At 39.2% G+C, this 18,765-nt stretch overlaps 1 protein-coding gene across 2 annotated transcripts in view; it reads right to left on the reverse strand.

The window, feature by feature from the left end:
• Nucleotides 1–18,765, reverse strand: part of lactb2 (lactamase, beta 2) — a 53,015-nt gene that overhangs the window by 4,408 nt on the left and 29,842 nt on the right. The window contains exons 1-2 of one of the 2 annotated variants that reach the window (XM_063065019.1): nt 3,499–4,320; nt 860–941 (exon numbers count right to left, since the gene is read on the reverse strand). In XM_063065019.1, coding sequence (XP_062921089.1) covers nt 860–941; nt 3,499–4,104 — 688 coding nt within the window. In that variant the 5' untranslated portion in view covers nt 4,105–4,320. Of the gene's footprint in view, nt 1–859; nt 942–3,498; nt 4,321–10,108; nt 10,258–18,765 lie in introns of those variants that run through there. The other variant, XM_063065015.1, reaches the window with a different exon arrangement.

Genomic DNA, 18,765 nt, shown 5'->3' on the forward strand with positions numbered 1-18,765 from the left:
TCTTGCTGCAATCCACAAATTTGCTGATCCAGTTTAGCACAATATCAACTAAATTATTAATATAGATGATAAACAACAATGGACATAGCACCAATCCCTTGGCACATCACTTGTTAAACATAGAAACATAGAAAATAGGTGCAGGAGTAGGCCATTCGGCCCTTCGAGCCTGCACCGCCATTCAGTATGATCATGGCTGATCATCCAACTCAGAACCCTGTACCAGCCTTCCCTCCATAACCCCTGATCCCTTTAGTCACAAGGGCCACATCTAACTCCCTCTTAACCAGCCTTTATCAGAGACAGCCATCTACCATCACTCTCTGGCTTCTCCTACTAAGCCAATGTTGATCCAGTTGGTTACTTCATCCTGAATACCAAGCAACTTAACCTTCTTGACCAGACTCCGATGCAAAGGCTTGCAGCTCCTGTAAAAGAGGAAACTGGCAACAAGCTTAGGCTATTTAAAGTCTCACTGAAATATCAGAATCCGTCTTTTTCAAAAGCCTCTTTCTCCAAACATGAATCAAAATAATTCTTCTAAAACATTTTGACCTTACCAAACCACAATTGTTTTGTTCTAGATAACATGCTGCTGATGGACTGCAGTTCCAATACGGAACTGACTCCAGCTAACAAAATCTCATGATCTATCATCTTGTGGAAGCTGTCAGTATTTTCATAGATTTGGTCCCAGGCTTAGCAGTCAGCAATCTTTTTCCTGAGAAAGGCATAACTAGGCTATCATTTGGCAGACTCTGCTCAGAGGCTGTATGATAAATGCACCCAAATGCCCATTGGGAACAAAAAAGTATTGATACTTTGAACATTTTTAATCTTCACTGTTGAGAACACTCACTCAGTTTTCCTTCCTTTCCCAACTTTTTCAGGTGGTGTGTAAGATTAACTTCAGCTGCATGATGCAGATGAGGAGGGGTATCCTATTGGCAAAGCAAGCCACAGGTTATTCATTGTTCTTAGACATTTTCTAAAGTAAAGATAAACACCGAATATATATTCTTTTAATCTAATGGAGAACATATAAAATGACTTTATTTTGATAAACAGATTAATATATTCTTATTTGAAACCCTTAACCTGATAAATAAATGCTTACATGTGCCTTTTACAACCAAAATACTTTATAGTTAATTAAATACTTTTGACACCATCAATACCACAATGTTGGGATCCCTGCACAATATTAGCATAACAATAAATACCATGATTGAGAACTGTTGAGAATTAACAACCAGGCTATGGTTAAGAACCATCTTACACAAACTACAGATAGTTTTTAATCATTATACTGTACATTGTTAAGAGTAATTGAAAAGATTTTTTATATGCTACATATACCCTACAATATCTAGCAAGGCTGCATTCATTTTCCATCTTTTGAATAAAATATTCTAGAGAGTATGTGTTAGTGGTAAACTCAATATTTACCGCCCTATTTGAGTTGCAAGGGTAACTACAGGTCACTTTCTCTGCTAAGCTATTTCGTGAGAGGAAGGTGCCCCAACAACTTTGTTAGCATTTCATAATGCAGTTTTTTTATTGATCCAAGACTGATGAAGGAACACTAATATGTGTTCATGACAGGGTGATATGGGGTTCTTGGTGCTTGCTGCAGTGGAAGGTACAAGCTTTGGAAATGCAGCTATAGATGGTCTGATGTGTTGCTTCAGTGCTTTCTCCAAGTAACACATGGTAACGTAAGTTTAATAAAGCGAGGAGTCTGCTTATTCCCCCCTAGAATTTCTCCACCTGTACTCAAACATCTAAGAGTAGTTTATTATATAACACTCCTGATATACACTGAAGCTGATGGTCAGGTTTTAAAAACACAGGATGTGACCCAACAGACATTAGAATACGCAAACAACAGGAATTCTGCAGATGCTGGGAATTCAAGCAACACACATCAAAGTTGCTGGTGAACGCAGCAGGCCAGGCAGCATCTCTAGGAAGAGGTACAGTTGACGTTTCAGGCCGAGACCCAAGTCGACTGTATCTCTTCGTAGAGATGCTGCCTGGCCTGCTGCGTTCACCAGCAACTTTGATGTGTGTTGCAGACATTAGAATAGGTGGTTTCTCGTACGTTCCAGTAACCACAACATTTAAATCACTTATCCTCATAACCTTCCATTTAATCAGGAGACAGGTGATAGAAGACACAAAAATATTAAGGTTTAACATGATGGAAAGGCGATTAGGTCTCTTTTTGCATTTTTCAGTCCCTGTCTGGATGTTGTCCAGGACTTGCTGCATATGGACTGGTTAATTATACAGAAATTATCTGAACAATTTGTAATCCTTAGCAAATGGACCAACTCCGACATGGTGGCGGGAGGTCAGTGACAATACAGTTGAAGACGATGGGCCTATTACGCTATCATCAAGAATTCCAACAGTCAAAATGAATCTCATGGTAGAATATGGTGATATACAGTTGAAGTCAGAAGTTTACATACACCTTAGCCAAATACATTTAAACTCAGTTTTTCACAATTCCTGACATTTAATCCTAGAAAACATTCCCTGTCAGTTAGGATCACTGCTTTATTTTAAGAATGTGAAATGTCAGAATAATAGTAGAGAGAATGATTTTTTTCAGTTTTTATTTCTTTCATCACTTTCCCAGTGGGTCAGAAGTTTACACACACTTTGTTAGTATTTGGTAGCATTACCTTTAAATTGTCTAGCTTGGGTCAAATGTTTTGGGTAGCCTTCCACAAGCTTCTCACAGTAAGTTGCTGGAATTTTGTTCCATTCCTCCAGACAGAACTGGTGTAACTGCGTCAGGTTTGTAGGCCTTCCTGCTAACACATGCTTTTTCAGTTCTGCCCACAAATTTTTTTATCGGACTGAGGTCAGGGCATTGTAATGGCCACTCCAATACCTTGACTTTGTTGTCCTTTGTTGTGGTTTCTCGTTTCTTACAAACAACAAGGAGACGCAGAAAATCCTTCAAGACGTTTTAAACTTTAATTTGCAAATCAAGGCTGAGACAATCAGAAAGCTAGTAGCTGACTGCCCATCGAGGCTTGTACGCAGCATTTTTATAGCAATCTCCTATCTTAGCTACATTATCATATCCAGACGGCCTGTGATCACATATCATCAATACATCCGCTCTCGACCTTCCACTATTGTTTTACTCCCCAATTTAATTATGTCCTAGTTTACTTTTCAGACCAGGTGTCCCCTCATCCCTAACCACAGTTATTTCTTAATTAGTCTTGTTGTGACATACTACCACATATTTCATTACCTTACTCGCCACCGTTATCTTTCTACTTGGTTTCATTCTAGTTCTCTTCCTGAATTAATAGTGATTAGGTCAAAAGTCATGGCTACATAGTGAGTACCCTCTATTCAGCTAGCAGTGGTTACATAGTAAATATAGAAAATATAATGTGTGCATTTGAGTAAATACTGAAATACTGTTGAGTACATAGAAAATACAATGTATGCATTTACATTTTCCAATACCTTAAGCAATTTTGCCACAATTTTGGAGGTATGCTTGGGGTCATTGACCATTTGGAAGACCCATTTGCGACAGAGCTTTAACTTCCTGGCTGATGTCTTGAGATGTTGCTTCAATATATCCACATAATATTCCTTCCTCATGATGCCATCCATTTTGTGAAGTGCACCAGTCCCTTCTGCAGCAAAGTTGCTACCCCCTTGCTTCACAGTTGGGATGGTGTTCTTTGGCTTGCAAGCCTCACCCTTTTTCCTCCAAACATAACGATGGTCATTATGGCCAAACAGTTCAATTTTTGTTTCATCAGACCGGAGGACATTTCTCCAAAAAGTAAGATCTTTGTGCCCATGTGCACTTGCAAACTGTAGTCTGGCTTTTTTCTGGCGGTTTTGGAGCAGTGGTTTCTTCCTTGCTGAGCAGCCTTTCAGGCTATGTTGATATAGGATCCGTTTTACTGTGGACATAGATATTTGTCTACCTGTTTTCTCCAGCATCTTCACAAGGTCCTTTGCTGTTGTTCTGGGAATGATTTGCACTTTTCGCACCAAAGTACGTTCATCTCTAGGAGACAAAATGTGTCTCCTTCCTGAGCGGTATGACGGCTGCATGGTCCCATGGTGTTTATACTTGCATACTATTGTTTGTACAGATGAACGAGGTACCTTCAGGCGTTTGGAAATTGCTCCCAAGGATGAACCAGACTTGACATCATTTTTTGACCTCAATCTGATAGAAAATTTGTGGGCAGAACTGAAAAAGCATGTGTGAGCAAGGAGGCTTACAAACCCAAAATGTTTGACCCAAGTTAAACAATTCAAAAGCAATGCTGCCAAATACTAACGAAGTGTGTGTGAACTTCTGACCCACTGGGAAAGTGATGAAAGAAATAAAAACTGAAATAAATCATTCTCTCTACTATTATCCTGACATTTCACATTCTTGAAATAAAGTAGTGACCCTAACTGACCTAAGACAGGGAATGTTTTCTAGGATTAAATGTCAAGAATTGTGAAAAACTGAGTTTAAATGTATTTGGCTAAGGTGTATGTAAACTTCTGACTTCAACTGAATATGGAATTTGATAATAAATTTAGACCATAAAACATAGGAGCAGAATGAGACCATTTGGCCCATTAAGTCCGCTCCACCATTCAATCACGGCTGATCTTTTTTTCTCATTCTCAGCCCCACTCCCCGGCCTTCTTCCTGTGATGCTGTGTTCAATCAAGAACCTATCAATCTCTGCCCTAAATACACACAACAACCTGGCCTCCACCGCGGCCTGTGGTAACAAATTCCACAAATTCACCACCCTCTGGTTAAAGAAATTTCTCTGAATTTTCATTTTAAATGGATGCCCAACTTTAATGGCTGCGCCCTCTTATCCTGGACTCCCCCACCATGGGAAACATCCTTTCTACATCTACTCTGTTTAGGCTTTTTAACATTCAAAAGGTTTCAATGGGATCCCCTTTCATCCTTCTAAATTCCAGTGGGTACAGACCCAGAGCTTTCAAATGTTTCTTGTATGGTAACCCTTTCACTCCCAGAATCATCCTTGTGAACATCCCCTGGACCCTCTCTAATGCCAGCACATCTTTTCTTAGATGAGGAGCCCAGAACTGTTCACAATACTCAAGGTGAGGCCTCACCATTGCCTTATAAAGCCTCAGCATCACATTCCTGCTCTGGTACTCTAGGCTCTTGAAATAAATACTAACATTGAACTTGCCTACCTCACCACCAACTCAGTCTGCAAGTTAACCTTTAGGGTGTTCTGCACAAAAACTTCGAAGTCACTTTGCAGCTCAAAGTTTTGGATTTTCTCCCCATTTAGAAAATAGTCTGCACATTTATTTCTACCACCAAAGTGCATGACGATGCATTTTCCAACATTGTATTTCTTTTGCCACTTTCTTGCCCATCCTCCTAATCTGCCCAAGTCCTGCTGCAACCTACTTGTTTCCTCAAAATATCTGCACCTCACACCAAACTTTGTATCATCTGCAAACTTGGCAACAAAGTAACCTATTCTATCATCTCCATCATTGATATATACAGCACAAAAAGCAGCAGTCCCAACACTGACCCTTGCGAAACACCACTAGTCACTGGCAGGCAACCAGAAAATTTTATTTCCACTCGCTGACTCCGACAAATCAGACAATGCTCTAACTATGCCAGTAACTTTCCTGTAATACCATGGGCTCTTAACATGGTAAGCAGCCTTACGTGTGACACCTTGTCAAAGGCCTTCTGAAAGTCCAAACATACAACATCCAGTGCATCTCCTTTGTACACACGGATTTAAACCATGCTGACTTTGTCCCATCTTATCCTGTGTCACCAAACACTTGATAACCTTATCCTTAACAATTGACTCCAACATCTTCCCAACCACTGAGGTCAGGCTGACTGGTCTATAATTCCCTTTCTGCTGCCTTCCTCCTTTCTTAAAAAGTGGAGTGACATTTGCAATTTTCCAGTCCTCTGGCACCATACCAGAGTCCAATGATTTTTGAGAGATCATTATTAATGCCTCCACAATCTCTACCGCTACTTCTTTTAGAACCTTAGGGTGTAGTTCATCTGGTCTGGGTGACTAACGTACCGTTAGGTCTTTCAGCTTTTTGAGCACCTTCTCCCTTGTAATAGTAACTGCACTCACTTCTCTTCCCTCACACCCTTCAATATCTGGCACACTACAAGTGTCTTCCACAGTGAAGACTGATGCAAAATACTCATTTAGTTAACCTGCCATCTCCTTGACCCCTGTTATTATTTCTCTGGCCTCTTTTTCTAGTGGTCCTATATCCACTCTTATGTCTCTTTAATTTTTTACATACTTGAAAAAGCTTTTACTATCCACTTTGCTATTGTTTGCTAGTTTGCTTTCATATTTCATTTTTCCCCTGCTAATGATACTTCTAGTTGCTCTCTGTAGGTTTTTAAAAAGCTTCCCAATCCTCTGCTTTCCCATTAAATGTTGCTTCGTTGTAAGCCTGCTTTTGCTTTTACATTAGCTTTGACATACCTTGTCAGCCATGGTTGTATTATTTTGCTATTTGAGTATTTCTTTGTTTTTGGAATACATCTATTCTGCACCTTCCTCATTTTTTCCCAGAACCTCACACCATTGCTGCTCTGCTGTCATCCCTGCCAGCAGCTCCTTCCAATTTACTTTGGCCAGCTCCTCTCTCATACCACTGCAATTTCCTTTACTCCACTGAAAAACTGCTACATCAGATTTTACTTTCTCCTTATCAAATTCCAAGTTGAACTCAAGTTTGAAGGCTTCCCACTAATGAGGCATCCCTTTGACAGAAAATTACCTATCCCAATCCACACCTGTCAGATCCCTTCCAATGGCATCCAAATGGGCCTTTCTCCAATTTAGAGTCTCAACCCAAGGACCAATCCCATCTTTTCCATAACTATCTTGAAACTAATGGAACAATGATCAATAGATCCAAAGAGTTTTGCTACACACACTTCAGTCACCTGCCCTGTCTTGTTCCCTAATAGAAGATCCAGTATCATACTCTCGCATTGGGACCTCTACATTGATTAAGGAAACTTTCCTGAACACATTTGATGAAGTATCACATCCAGTCCTTTTACAGTACGGGAGTCCCGGTCAATATATGTAAAGTTAACATCACCTACAATATGTCATAACCTTATACTGTACGAGTATTTCTTGTAACTGCTTGCTATCCCTCTGCCAAATTGCTCCTCTAAGTCCCACTGACCATTTGGAGGTATATAATATAAACTCCGTTAACATGGTCATCTTCTCTTATTTCTCAGTTACATCCATTTTGCCTTGGTAGATGAGCCCTCCAGTATGCTTTCTCTGAGCACTGCAATATTTTCTCTGATGAATAATGCCCCCCTCCCCATTTAAAACCTCTTCCTCTATCATGTTTAAAGCAACGGAATCATGGAACACTGAGCTGCCAGTGCTGTTCTTCTCACAACCAAGGCTCACAAAAGGCTACAATGCCGTAATTCCATAAGTTTATTCATGTACTGTTAATCTGCCTTATCTACAACACTTCTTGCATTGAATTATATAGACAGATACTTTCTTGAATTCAAAGGAAATTACAGTGTCACAGTAGCATTATAAGTGCACAAATATACAAATATTAGAAGGGTATTGAAGGCGGAGCTTAGGAGGGTTAATGGCGCCTAACGGCAACTCCTTCGCTTGCACCTTCGGAAACAGCTCTATTTCCATCTTTAATATCTCTATTTTACCCTTTCAGGGTTCTTTTGAAGACCCTGAATTGGAGTTACACGCTGACTACTGTTCTTTGCAGGAATGGGATCCGCTCTCGGGGTTTCACAACCAACCGTTGTTGTTCGGCCTAAGAGTCCAGCTTGGATTCGGAAGCCTGGGATCTCGGGACTCTGGAGACGGGCGGATCGAGGGTCGGTGTCACGACAGGAGACCTGTGTGTCATCGGGGGACTCGGAATATCTGCAGTTGTGTGCCCAGTTTTTTGTGTACAGGGCTTGAAAAAAGCAACCTAGCTGACTTTGAACATTGTAAACAGTGAGTTGGTTGTTATGTCTCCCCACTTGCTGGGAAAATGGAGACACCTCTTCCTCCCTTATTAGGGAGAGAGAGAACCTGTGGGATGTTGAAACGCGAAGTCTTTGGGGTAACTGCCAGTCTGTGTCTTTGCTGTCGCTTTGCTCACGCTTGAGTGCTCGGTGGCGGTGCTGATGCTTTTTTTTTGCCGGTGGGGGGAGGGGGAATTGTTGCTCATTGCCACTTGCACACGGGAGGGGGGAGCTGGGGGTGACTTTGGGGTTCTAACATTTAACTGTCGTTCATTCTTTGGGCACTCCTCTGTTTTCATGAATGGTTGTGAAGAAAAAACATTTCAGGACGTATATTGTATACATTTCTCTGACATTAAATTGTACCTTTGAACCTTTGAGTAGTAAGAAAGAATAAAACAATAAGTTACCTCGGTTTAACAGGAGCTTTTGGTTGACTCATTATAGAGCCTAATGGCCAAGAGTAAGAGTGACCTCATATAATGCTCTTTGGAGCAGCACAATTGTCTTACTGATATTAAGCTGCAGATGATACAGATTGCACCATTTGACAAAGTCCTCCACCAGGGCCCTGTATTCATCCTCCCATTATATACCCAACTATTGCTGAGTCATCAGAGAATTCCCGTAGATGACGTGACTCAGTGTTGTATCTAAAGTCCAAGGTATACAGTGTAAACAGGAAGGGAGCAAATACAGTATCCTGTGGGGCCCTAGTGCTGCGGTCTGGCAGTAAGGTAATCCATTATCCAGGATACAATAGAAGTGGCAAGCTGCATTGAATGGAGCTTTTCCCCCAGCAATGACGGCTGTATGGTATTGAAGGCACTCGAGAAATCAAAAAACATGGTCCTCACATATGATATACATCTGAGGTCATTAGTCCCTCCCTTTCAGTTTTGTTTAGGCTTAACATCTACTTTCCTCATAACCACTCCACCTGCTGACCTTCCACTCTGGTTCCCATCTCCCTCCAACTCCAGTTTAAACCCCTGGTGCAGAACTAGAAAACCTTCGTACAAAGATATTGGTCCCCCTTCAGTTCGGGTGGAAAATGTCCCATTTGTACAGGTCCTGTTTTTTTTCTGAATGAGAGCCCAATGATCCAAAAATCTGAAGTTCTCACTCCTGTACCATCTCCTTAGCCACATGTTAAAAGGCATTATCTTCCTTTTTCAGGACACACTAGCATGTGGCAAAGGTATCAACCTTGAGATCATTTTCCTAGAAGTCCTGTCCTTTAACTAACTCCCTGAAATCACTTTGCAGGACCTCATCACCCTTTCTGCCTATGTCATTGGTACCAATGTGGACCAGGACTTTGGGCTGCTCACCTTCTCCCTTAAGAATAGATTTGATCGAAGCTGACTCTGACCTTGGTACTTGAGAGGCAATATACCATCTGGGAATCTTGTCCTTATCCAGACTCTCCTATCGGTCACTCTAACCAGCGAGTCCCTTATCTACTGTTTGCCTATTCTTTCTCTTTTGCTACTGATCCACAGAGCCAGACTCAGTGCCAGAGACCTAACTGCTGTGGTTTTCCTCTGCAAGGTTGTCCCCCCACAAATGTATCCAAAATGATATACTTGTTATTGAGGGGAAAAGCCATAAGGGTACTCTGCTCTGACTGCTTATTCCCTTTCACACTCCTGACAGTTACCCAGTTACTGTGTCCTGCAATTTAGGAATAACTGTCTCCCTGTAACTCTTGTCAATCAACCCCTCTATCTCCTGAATAATCTGTAGATCATCCAATTCCAGCTCCAGTTCCATAATGTGGTCTGTTAGGGGGTGCAGCCAGATACACTTCTCGCAGGGGTAGTCATCAGGGACACTGCAGGTCTCCTGGACCGCCCACATCATGCAAAAGGAGCACACCACTGCCCTGGTCTCCATTCCCACTGCTCTGGCTTGTGTCAATCAGAAGGATAGTGACTTCATATGTAAGTTTTTAAATCACACAATTTAAAACCTTTTCTTGTGTAACTATCAAGGACACAAACCCAATATTAGCATGCATGTAAAAATAAAGGTTACCTTATACACAATTTTAACAAGTTCCACTGGGGTGAAACACTTCCCAGGATGCTCCTGAAAAACTTTTAAAATTTGCTCTTCCCTCAAGTTTCTGTGAAATATATATTCTCTGATTTTATCAGAAGCATTTTGCACAACTGGACCATGACCTGGAATGCAAAATAGGGCATGAAAAATCAAAAAAGCAATTATTTCAATTGTTCACTCAGATAACACATGGCTATATACTGAATGCTATTTATTATCTCAACCAGCTAGCTAAATTATGGCATTTCTGTCTTGTATATAATTTGAATATATAAAATCTGAGAAGAATAATTAGTTGAAAAAAAATTATATTAAAGGTTTGTTTTAGGAGTTCAAATACATTTTTGGTATTACAGAAGACATCACAGATGAGTTCAATGTAAAGAAAAAGTCGCCTCCCTCTGCAGATCAGAAATATAGAGCAAATAAAGGTTTCTAATTTGCTCGAAACTCATGTTTTTTCCAATCCTGACAATGATTTGTGACTCAGTCTTTACAAAGTAACTATCTGGCATCAGAATAGATCACTATATTAATGATTACGAGGAACCACATCTCCTTACTACATACAGTCTGGTTAAATTGGAATGCAAATATACCTTTGTTCTTAGCTCTTTCCACATAATATAACAAGCCTGGATCCAACAGTTCTGTGCTGGATCCAAGCTCAAGTGCCAAGTTCATGACACGCATACTGCACAATAACACAAGAATGCAAACTGAACTGCTGGTGTCGTGGTTTCTCGTTTCTTACAAACAACAAGGAGACGCAGAAAATCCTTCAAGACGTTTTAAACTTTAATTTGCAAATCAAAGCTGAGACAATCAGAAAGCTAGTAGCTGACTGCCCATCGAGGCTTGTACACAGCACTCTTTATAGCAATCTCCTATCTTAGCTACATTATCATATCCGGACGGCCTGTGATCACATATCATCAATACATCCGCTCTCGACCTTCCACTATTGTTTTACTCCCCAATTTAATTATGTCCTAGTTTACTTTTTAGACCAGGTGTCCCCTCATCCCTAACCACAGTTATTTCTTAATCGGTCTTGTTTTGACATACTGCCACATATTTCATTACCTTACTCGCCACCGTTATCTTCCTACTTGGTTTCATTCTAGTTCTCTTCATGAATTAATAGTGATTAGGTCAGAAGTCATGGCTACATAGTGAATACCCTCTATTCAGCTAGCAGTGGTTACATAGTAAATATAGAAAATATAATGTGTGCATTTGAGTAAATACTGAAATACTGTTGAGTAAATACTGTAATACATAGAAAATACAATGTATGCATTTACATTTTCCAATATAATCGGCCCTTTGAGACCCACAGGGTCTCATACAGAGAGAGAGAGGACTGAGAGTCTATGCACAAAAGCTCAAATAAAGCCACACATTTACTCCCAAATTTGGGTTCAACTATAGTCTTCTGCGCTAAGACTCAAAGTGTTCTCTCCCTAACTCCCTAGGCCGCTGAGCCAAAAACCCATCCCTTCGTAAGTGAGACAGGAAAAAAGACTGAGGAGCCTTCACAGCCTAATCCCCACATATCTCATCTCTCTCCTGTTCATCTTGCGTGTCTCGTAGACTGTACGAATACATCATCGGTGTCTCCTTCTCCATAGGGCTTGACCCAACAATTTCCAGGAGCATCGGAAACCGTTTCATTGCAGCACGCACTACAAGCAACTTGAGGCATGGAAGAAAACAGCACAGAATGACCGCACAGCTTAGCAATACAATACCAATGGTTACTGCAATCTTGGTCAGCCATGCTCCCCAACCTCCTAGTCTATTGTTTAACCAGTCAAAGAACTGGTGTCCAAACCCTGCATTTTGTTTAACTTCCTTTCTTAGATTTTTCAGTTTATTCATTGCTCTGGTAAACGATCCCTCCAGACTAGTATTATTCGGTATAAAAGTACAGCACTGTTCTCCAAACATTACACAAACTCCTCCTTTCTCTGCCAATAGCCAGTCTAGTACCTGTCTATTCTGCCATGCCACTCTACTGGTTGCATCTAGCTGCTGCCCCAAGGCCTCTAGTGCATCATCAGTGTAGTTAATGAATCTCTGTTGATTATAATATATATAATTTATCCATTCAACATTTTTACTAACCCCTATTATAGGTGTAAGTGCCTCCCAGCCCGCAGCAATCTCATTTCTTGCCTTAAATTCATTAGGTATACCTCTCGGCTGTCCTATACTGTCAATTTGGATTGTTGGTTCAGGTTCATATTTTCTCTTCCTTCGTCGCAGTATCTGCTGCTTCAGAGCGTCAAATTGTACTTCAGGGGATACTACAACTTCTTGAATCAGCATAACTCGTGTACATGTACCTGTCCAACCGAGGGGGAGCGTGGATCTCAGTCCTCCCTCCTTCCCACAGAGCCACCAGGTATCTGCTAACGGGATGGTCTGGGCATCCAGTGCACCATCGGGCGGAGGGGTACCTGTCTTGTATCTCTGGCCTGGGGTTACATCCCAAGTCTCAGCACAGTTACCACTGAAATGTCCAACCAAGAGATCACCCGTCCGTGTGAAACATTCATAACTCAAATGCTCCTGCACTTTGAGCTTTTCAAATGTGGATGTCTGGCTTCTTTTATTCATAGTCCACGGTCTGCTGTAATTACAGTTAGAGGCAAGCTTGTTTTGATCATACTGCGAGGAAGCCTGGTATAACATACACCAATAAGGGCACATTGGTGTGTTATCAATACATTTCCGATAACAAGGATCTATCCCGCTACAAATTCCCATACTGCAGGTCTTGACTATACTTGGACACTGCTGCGCACACTGCCCCCTTCGCTCCTTTCGCCATTGCACGCAGGTGGAAGAGTTGTATGGCATGGGGACTACATATTGTGCTGGATTTGCTCTTGAGCATACATAACAATTCTGTCTCTTCATCATCCCTGCTGTATAATTTGCCCATTGGTACCATATTGTCTGGTACCATGGTACGGAAGTAATCGTTGTGCTCCTCTTACTCCTTTCTCTCAGGTTTTGTGGGATCCTTTTTCTTTTTAAATCTTTTTATTGAATAAGTATACAAAAAGGTAAGCCATATAGACACTAATACACTGTTAGAATATAATAAAATTACAGAAGATATTAATGCAAAAAAAAATACTACAAACAATGTAATTTAAACATAACATAATAGTAACATAATAGTATACTAATTTTATATATATATCAACAGAGAAAAGGAAACCCCCCCCAAAAAAAACCCACCGTGCAACTAACTAAAAGCAAAGCAAAACAATGGGCTAACTAGAAACCAAACAGAGTTAAACTTAAACTCACGTCCTCAATCCCGACCTCCATTAAAAACAGTAAAAAAAAACAAGAAGGGTATATATTACATTAAATGAAAATATTGAATAAAAGATCTCCAAGTCTGTTCAAATTTAAATGAGGAGTCATAAAGATTGCTTCTAATTTTCTCCCGATTCAAGCATAATATCGTCTGAGAAAACCAAAAAAAGGTAGTTGGAGCATTAAGCTCTTTCCAATGTTGTAAGATACATCTTTTCGCCATTAAAGTAAGAAATGCAATCATTCTATGGGCTGAAGGGGAAAGATTACTGGAAATCTTAGGTAGTCCAAAGATAGCAGTAATAGGGTGAGGAGAGATATCTATATTCAATACCTTGGAGATAATATTAAAAATGTCTTTCCAAAAAGTTTCCAAAGTAGGGCAAGACCAAAACACATGAGTTAAAGAGGCTATCTGCCCCAGACATCTATCACAAAAAGGATTAATATGAGAATAAAAGTGCGCTAACTTATCTTTGGACATATGAGCTCTATGAACAACTTTAAATTGAATTAGGGAATGTTTAGCACAGATAGAGGAAGTATTGACTAATTGTAAAATCTGCCCCCAGTCATCCACGGAAATGGTAAACCCCAATTCCTGTTCCCAATCTACCCTAATCTTATCAATTGGAGCTTTCCTAAGTTTCATAATAATATTATAAATCATAGCCGATGCACCTTTCTGACATGGATTAAGGTTGATTATAGTATCTAAAATGTATGTAGGAGGAAGCATTGGAAAGGAAGAAAGTATAGTACTTAGGAAATTTCTAACTTGTAGATATCTAAAAAAATGTATTCTTGATAAGTTATATTTATTAGATAATTGTTCAAAAGACATAAGGGAACCATCTAAAAATAAATCCAAAAACCGTGAAATACCCTTAGTCTTCCAAATTTGAAAAGCACGATCCGTAAAGGAGGGAGGAAAAAATATGTTACCTAAAATAGGAATCGCTAACCCAAATTGATTAAGATCAAAAAATTTTCTGAATTGAAACCAAATACGTAAGGTATATTTAACTATCGGGCTAGACACCTGTTTAAGGCGTTTCAAATCAAAAGGAAGAGAGGAACCTAAAATAGAACCAAGTGTAAAACCCTGAACAGATTGTAATTCCAATGCTACCCATTTAGGAATGGATAGTATATCCTGGTCGAGTAACCAGAATTTCATATGTCGAATATTAATTGCCCAATAATAAAATCTAAAGTTAGGTATTGCTAAGCCTCCATCTCTCTTAGCTTTCTGTAAATGTATCTTACCCAGTCTCGGGTTTTTATTCTGCCAAATAAATGAAGAAATTTTAGAGTCAACTTTGTCAAAAAAAGATTTTGGAACAAAGATTGGTAATGCCTGAAATATATATAAAAATTTTGGCAAAAAAAACATCTTAACTGCATTAATACGACCAAAGTTAAATATAAAGGAAACCATTTCGATGAAAGTTGAATAATATGGTCTATTAATGGTAAAAAGTTAGTCTTAAATAAATCTTTGTATTTACAAGTAATTTTAATCCCAAGATATGAAAAATAATTATTAATCAATTTAAATGGAAATTTATAATATAAGGGAAGTTGTTTATTAATCGGAAAGAGTTCACTCTTACTAAGATTTAATTTATAACCTGAAAAAGACCAAATTGTGCTAATAGCTCTAAAACAGCCGGGATGGATTTCTGAGGATTGGAAATATATAAAAGTAAATCATCAGCATAGAGTGATAATTTATGGTACTTTAAGCCCCGAGTTATCCCAGTAATATTTGGAGATTCTCGAATGGCAATTGCAAGAGGTTCTAATGCAATATCAAATAATAAGGGACTAAGAGGACAACCTTGTCGAGTACCTCGAAAAAGAGGGAAAAAAGGTGAACTTAAAGAGTTAGTACGGACCGAGGCCACAGGAGAATGATATAACAGTTTAATCCAGGATATAAATTTCGAGCTAAAATTAAACATTTCAAGCACCTTAAATAAATAAGGCCATTCTACTCTATCAAAAGCTTTCTCAGCATCTAAAGAGATAACACACTCAGGAACATTTTGTGATGGAGTATAAACGATATTTAACAGTGTGCGAATATTATAAAAAGAGTAACAACCTTTAATAAAACCCGTTTGGTCTTCCGAAATAATAGAAGGAAGTACTTTTTCTAATCTATTTGCTAATAACTTAGAAAAAACTTTAGAATCAACATTTAATAAAGATATTGGTCTATAAGATGCACATTGAGCAGGATCTTTATCCTTCTTTAATATTAGAGAAATTGATGCTCTATTGAAAGATTCAGGAAGTTTACCAAGTTTCAATGAAGCCTGAAAAACCCTACAGAGCCAAGGGATTAACAAAGGAGCAAAACATTTATAAAATTCTACGGTAAACCCATCAGGGCCAGGAGCTTTCCCCAAATTCATAGAGAAAATAACATTCTTAATCTCATCCATGGTAATGGGAGTATCTAACATAGAAGACATATCCTGTGAAATCTCAGGGAAGTCTAAATTATCTAAAAAATCATTCATATATTTAGAATCTCGAGGAGACTCTGATTGATATAAGGAAGAGTAAAAATCACAGAAGGTTTGATTAATCCCCACATGATCAAGTATCAGTCGATCATTTTGGTTATAAATCTGATTAATTTGAGATTTAGCATAATTAGACTTCAATTGATTAGCCAACAGTTTGCCAATTTTGTCACTGTGTACATAAAATTCACTTCTTGTTTTCTTTAATTGGTTTACAATCGAGGATGAGAGTAATAAACTGTGTTCCATTTGAAGTTCAGTTCTTTGTTTATATAACTCCTCAGAAGGAGCTATAACATATTTCTTATTAATTTCCTTAATCTTGTCCACAATTACCAACTCCTCCTGCTTCAGCTTCTTCCTCAAAGCAGCAGAATACGAGATAATCTGACCACGAATATAAGCTTTAAAAGTGTCCCAAAGAATGTTGACAGAAATATCCTCTGTATAGTTAATTGTAAAAAAAAGATCAATCTGTTCATTCATAAAGTTAACAAAGTCCGAGTCCTGAAACAGCAGCGAATTAAAACGCCATTGTCTATTATTTTGTATATTGGCCAGAATTTTAATAGAAAGCTTAAGTGGAGCATGATCCGAAATGGTTATAGAGTCATAATCACATTTAATCACTGAGGAAATAAGACGAGAATCAATAAAGAAATAATCAATTCTTGAATAGGAATGATGAACATGTGAAAAAAAAGAAAAATCTTTTTCCTGAGGATGCAAAAAACGCCAAATGTCCGTCGACCCAGAATCAGAAAGGAATGAATTAATCAAAGTTGCAGATTTATTAGGTAAGGTCCGTAAAGGAGCCGAACGGTCCAAAGCTGGAGACAAACAGGTATTAAGATCTCCGCCCCAGATCAATGAAAACTCATTCAAATTCGGAAACTGATTAAATAATGATTTATAAAATTCCGGACAGTCCATATTAGGAGCATAAACATTAACCAAAACTACTTTTTTATTAAATAGTAAACCACTAACCAATAGAAATCTACCATTCGGATCAGAAATAATATCATGTTGTATAAAAGTAACTGAGGAGTCTATAAAAAGAGACGCCTCGAATCTTAGCATTGGAGTTCGAATGAAACTGTTGTCCCTTCCAGAATTTAAAAAAACGTAGTCTGACCCCCCTCCGCACATGGGTCTCTTGTAAAAATAAAATTTGTGCTTTAAGTCTCCGGAACACTTTAAAAACTTTTTTCCTTTTAATAGGATGATTAAGACCATTAGTATTCCAGGAGACAAAATTAATAATAGACTCCATAAACCCTAAAGTCAGCCCGCAACAAGGAGGATTGACGATAGGCTCGACCCACGAACCCGGAAAGGGAACAGAACAAATAAGAGATACCAGGAAGGAGAACGCAACCAATACTTCAATAATATATATAGCCCAAGAAGAAAGAAACTAAAACGTGAAGCCCCTCCCACCACCCCCCACCCCATGACCCCAAGGCTAAATCTAATGCAGACCAGCCCGAAAGAAGCAAGCACTAAAACTAACCCCATGACTTCCGGTATACGCTCCCTAAAAAAAAGTGTAAATGTAAAAAAGATCAGCAGATTATAAAACAGTAAAAGAATAAAAAAAAAGATAACTCAATTAAAATAAACACATAACAGAATAAAAGCCAGAAAATATAAAAAAAACCGCAATAAACCCCAGACCCATGAGTAAACAAAACAACAAAAAAAAAGATTATTAACATAAACTAGTTATAAAAACCTACAAAACAAAATAGATTTTAAAAAAACTACAAAATTTAAGGCCACAAAGGAAATACGTAAAATGACGATAAGGAAGTAACCACCCAGAATCCCCTGGAAAAAAGAAAGAAATGACGCAGTTAAAAAGAAAGTTTAGCAACCATATTAAGTAATCAAAAATAAACTTTTCTGCCTAAATAGGGCAAAAAAAAAATTAAGACCGACAAATTCACAGCCTCCGATCAACGGAGATAGTTAAAATATTACGATTAAGATGTTGAAGGTGAAAATTGATCCAGATAACTCTGGGCATCCGATGGAGATTCAAAAAAACGAAGGGCTCCATCCAATGTACGAATTCTTAAATGTGCAGGGTAAAGCAGCGCTGGTTTTAAATCCATCTTGTAGAGTTCCGACATCACAGATCTGTAACGAACCCGTTGATCCCGGATTGGTTTACTGAAATCCTCCACGAATTGGAACTTAAGATCCAGAAAATCAATGAAACCTTTAGATCGAACAGGTTTGTGGGATCCTAACAGTCCCATGCCACATCTGCCAAATTAATGGTCTCCAAATCTGCACAAGAGTATCTGAGTGTATCATCCCGGGGGGGCAGGACTGGTCGCCCCCAAGTCGTCCCCATTATCTGAAAGAGTACTACCATCCATAACCCCATCCTTAGGGTCTTCGGACCTGTCCTCAGGACCAAAAATTTCCCTTATTACTTGGTCAAGTTCCTGCGGTTCAGTGTCAGCTTCTTGTTGCTCTTGTCTGTCCCCTACTGTTTGTTCCTCTTCACCACTTACTGCGGGTGGCCCACCTGACTGTACCTGCGGGATTGCTCTAGTGCAGTGATTGAGATGATACCAGGTGGAGCGTCCTTCCACTTGTACTGTAGTGGGTGGTGCTTTGGTTACTATAAAGGGCCCTTCCCTTCTGGGTTCGTTCCACTTTCTTCGAAACGCTCGCGCGTAGACCTGATCGCCTGGCTTGATTGGTCCTTCCCCTTGATCAATCTCTGGCTCTTTCTGT

The sequence above is a fragment of the Mobula hypostoma genome, chromosome 1 (assembly GCF_963921235.1).
Source record: "Mobula hypostoma chromosome 1, sMobHyp1.1, whole genome shotgun sequence".
NCBI classification, from domain to species: domain Eukaryota; kingdom Metazoa; phylum Chordata; class Chondrichthyes; order Myliobatiformes; family Myliobatidae; genus Mobula; species Mobula hypostoma.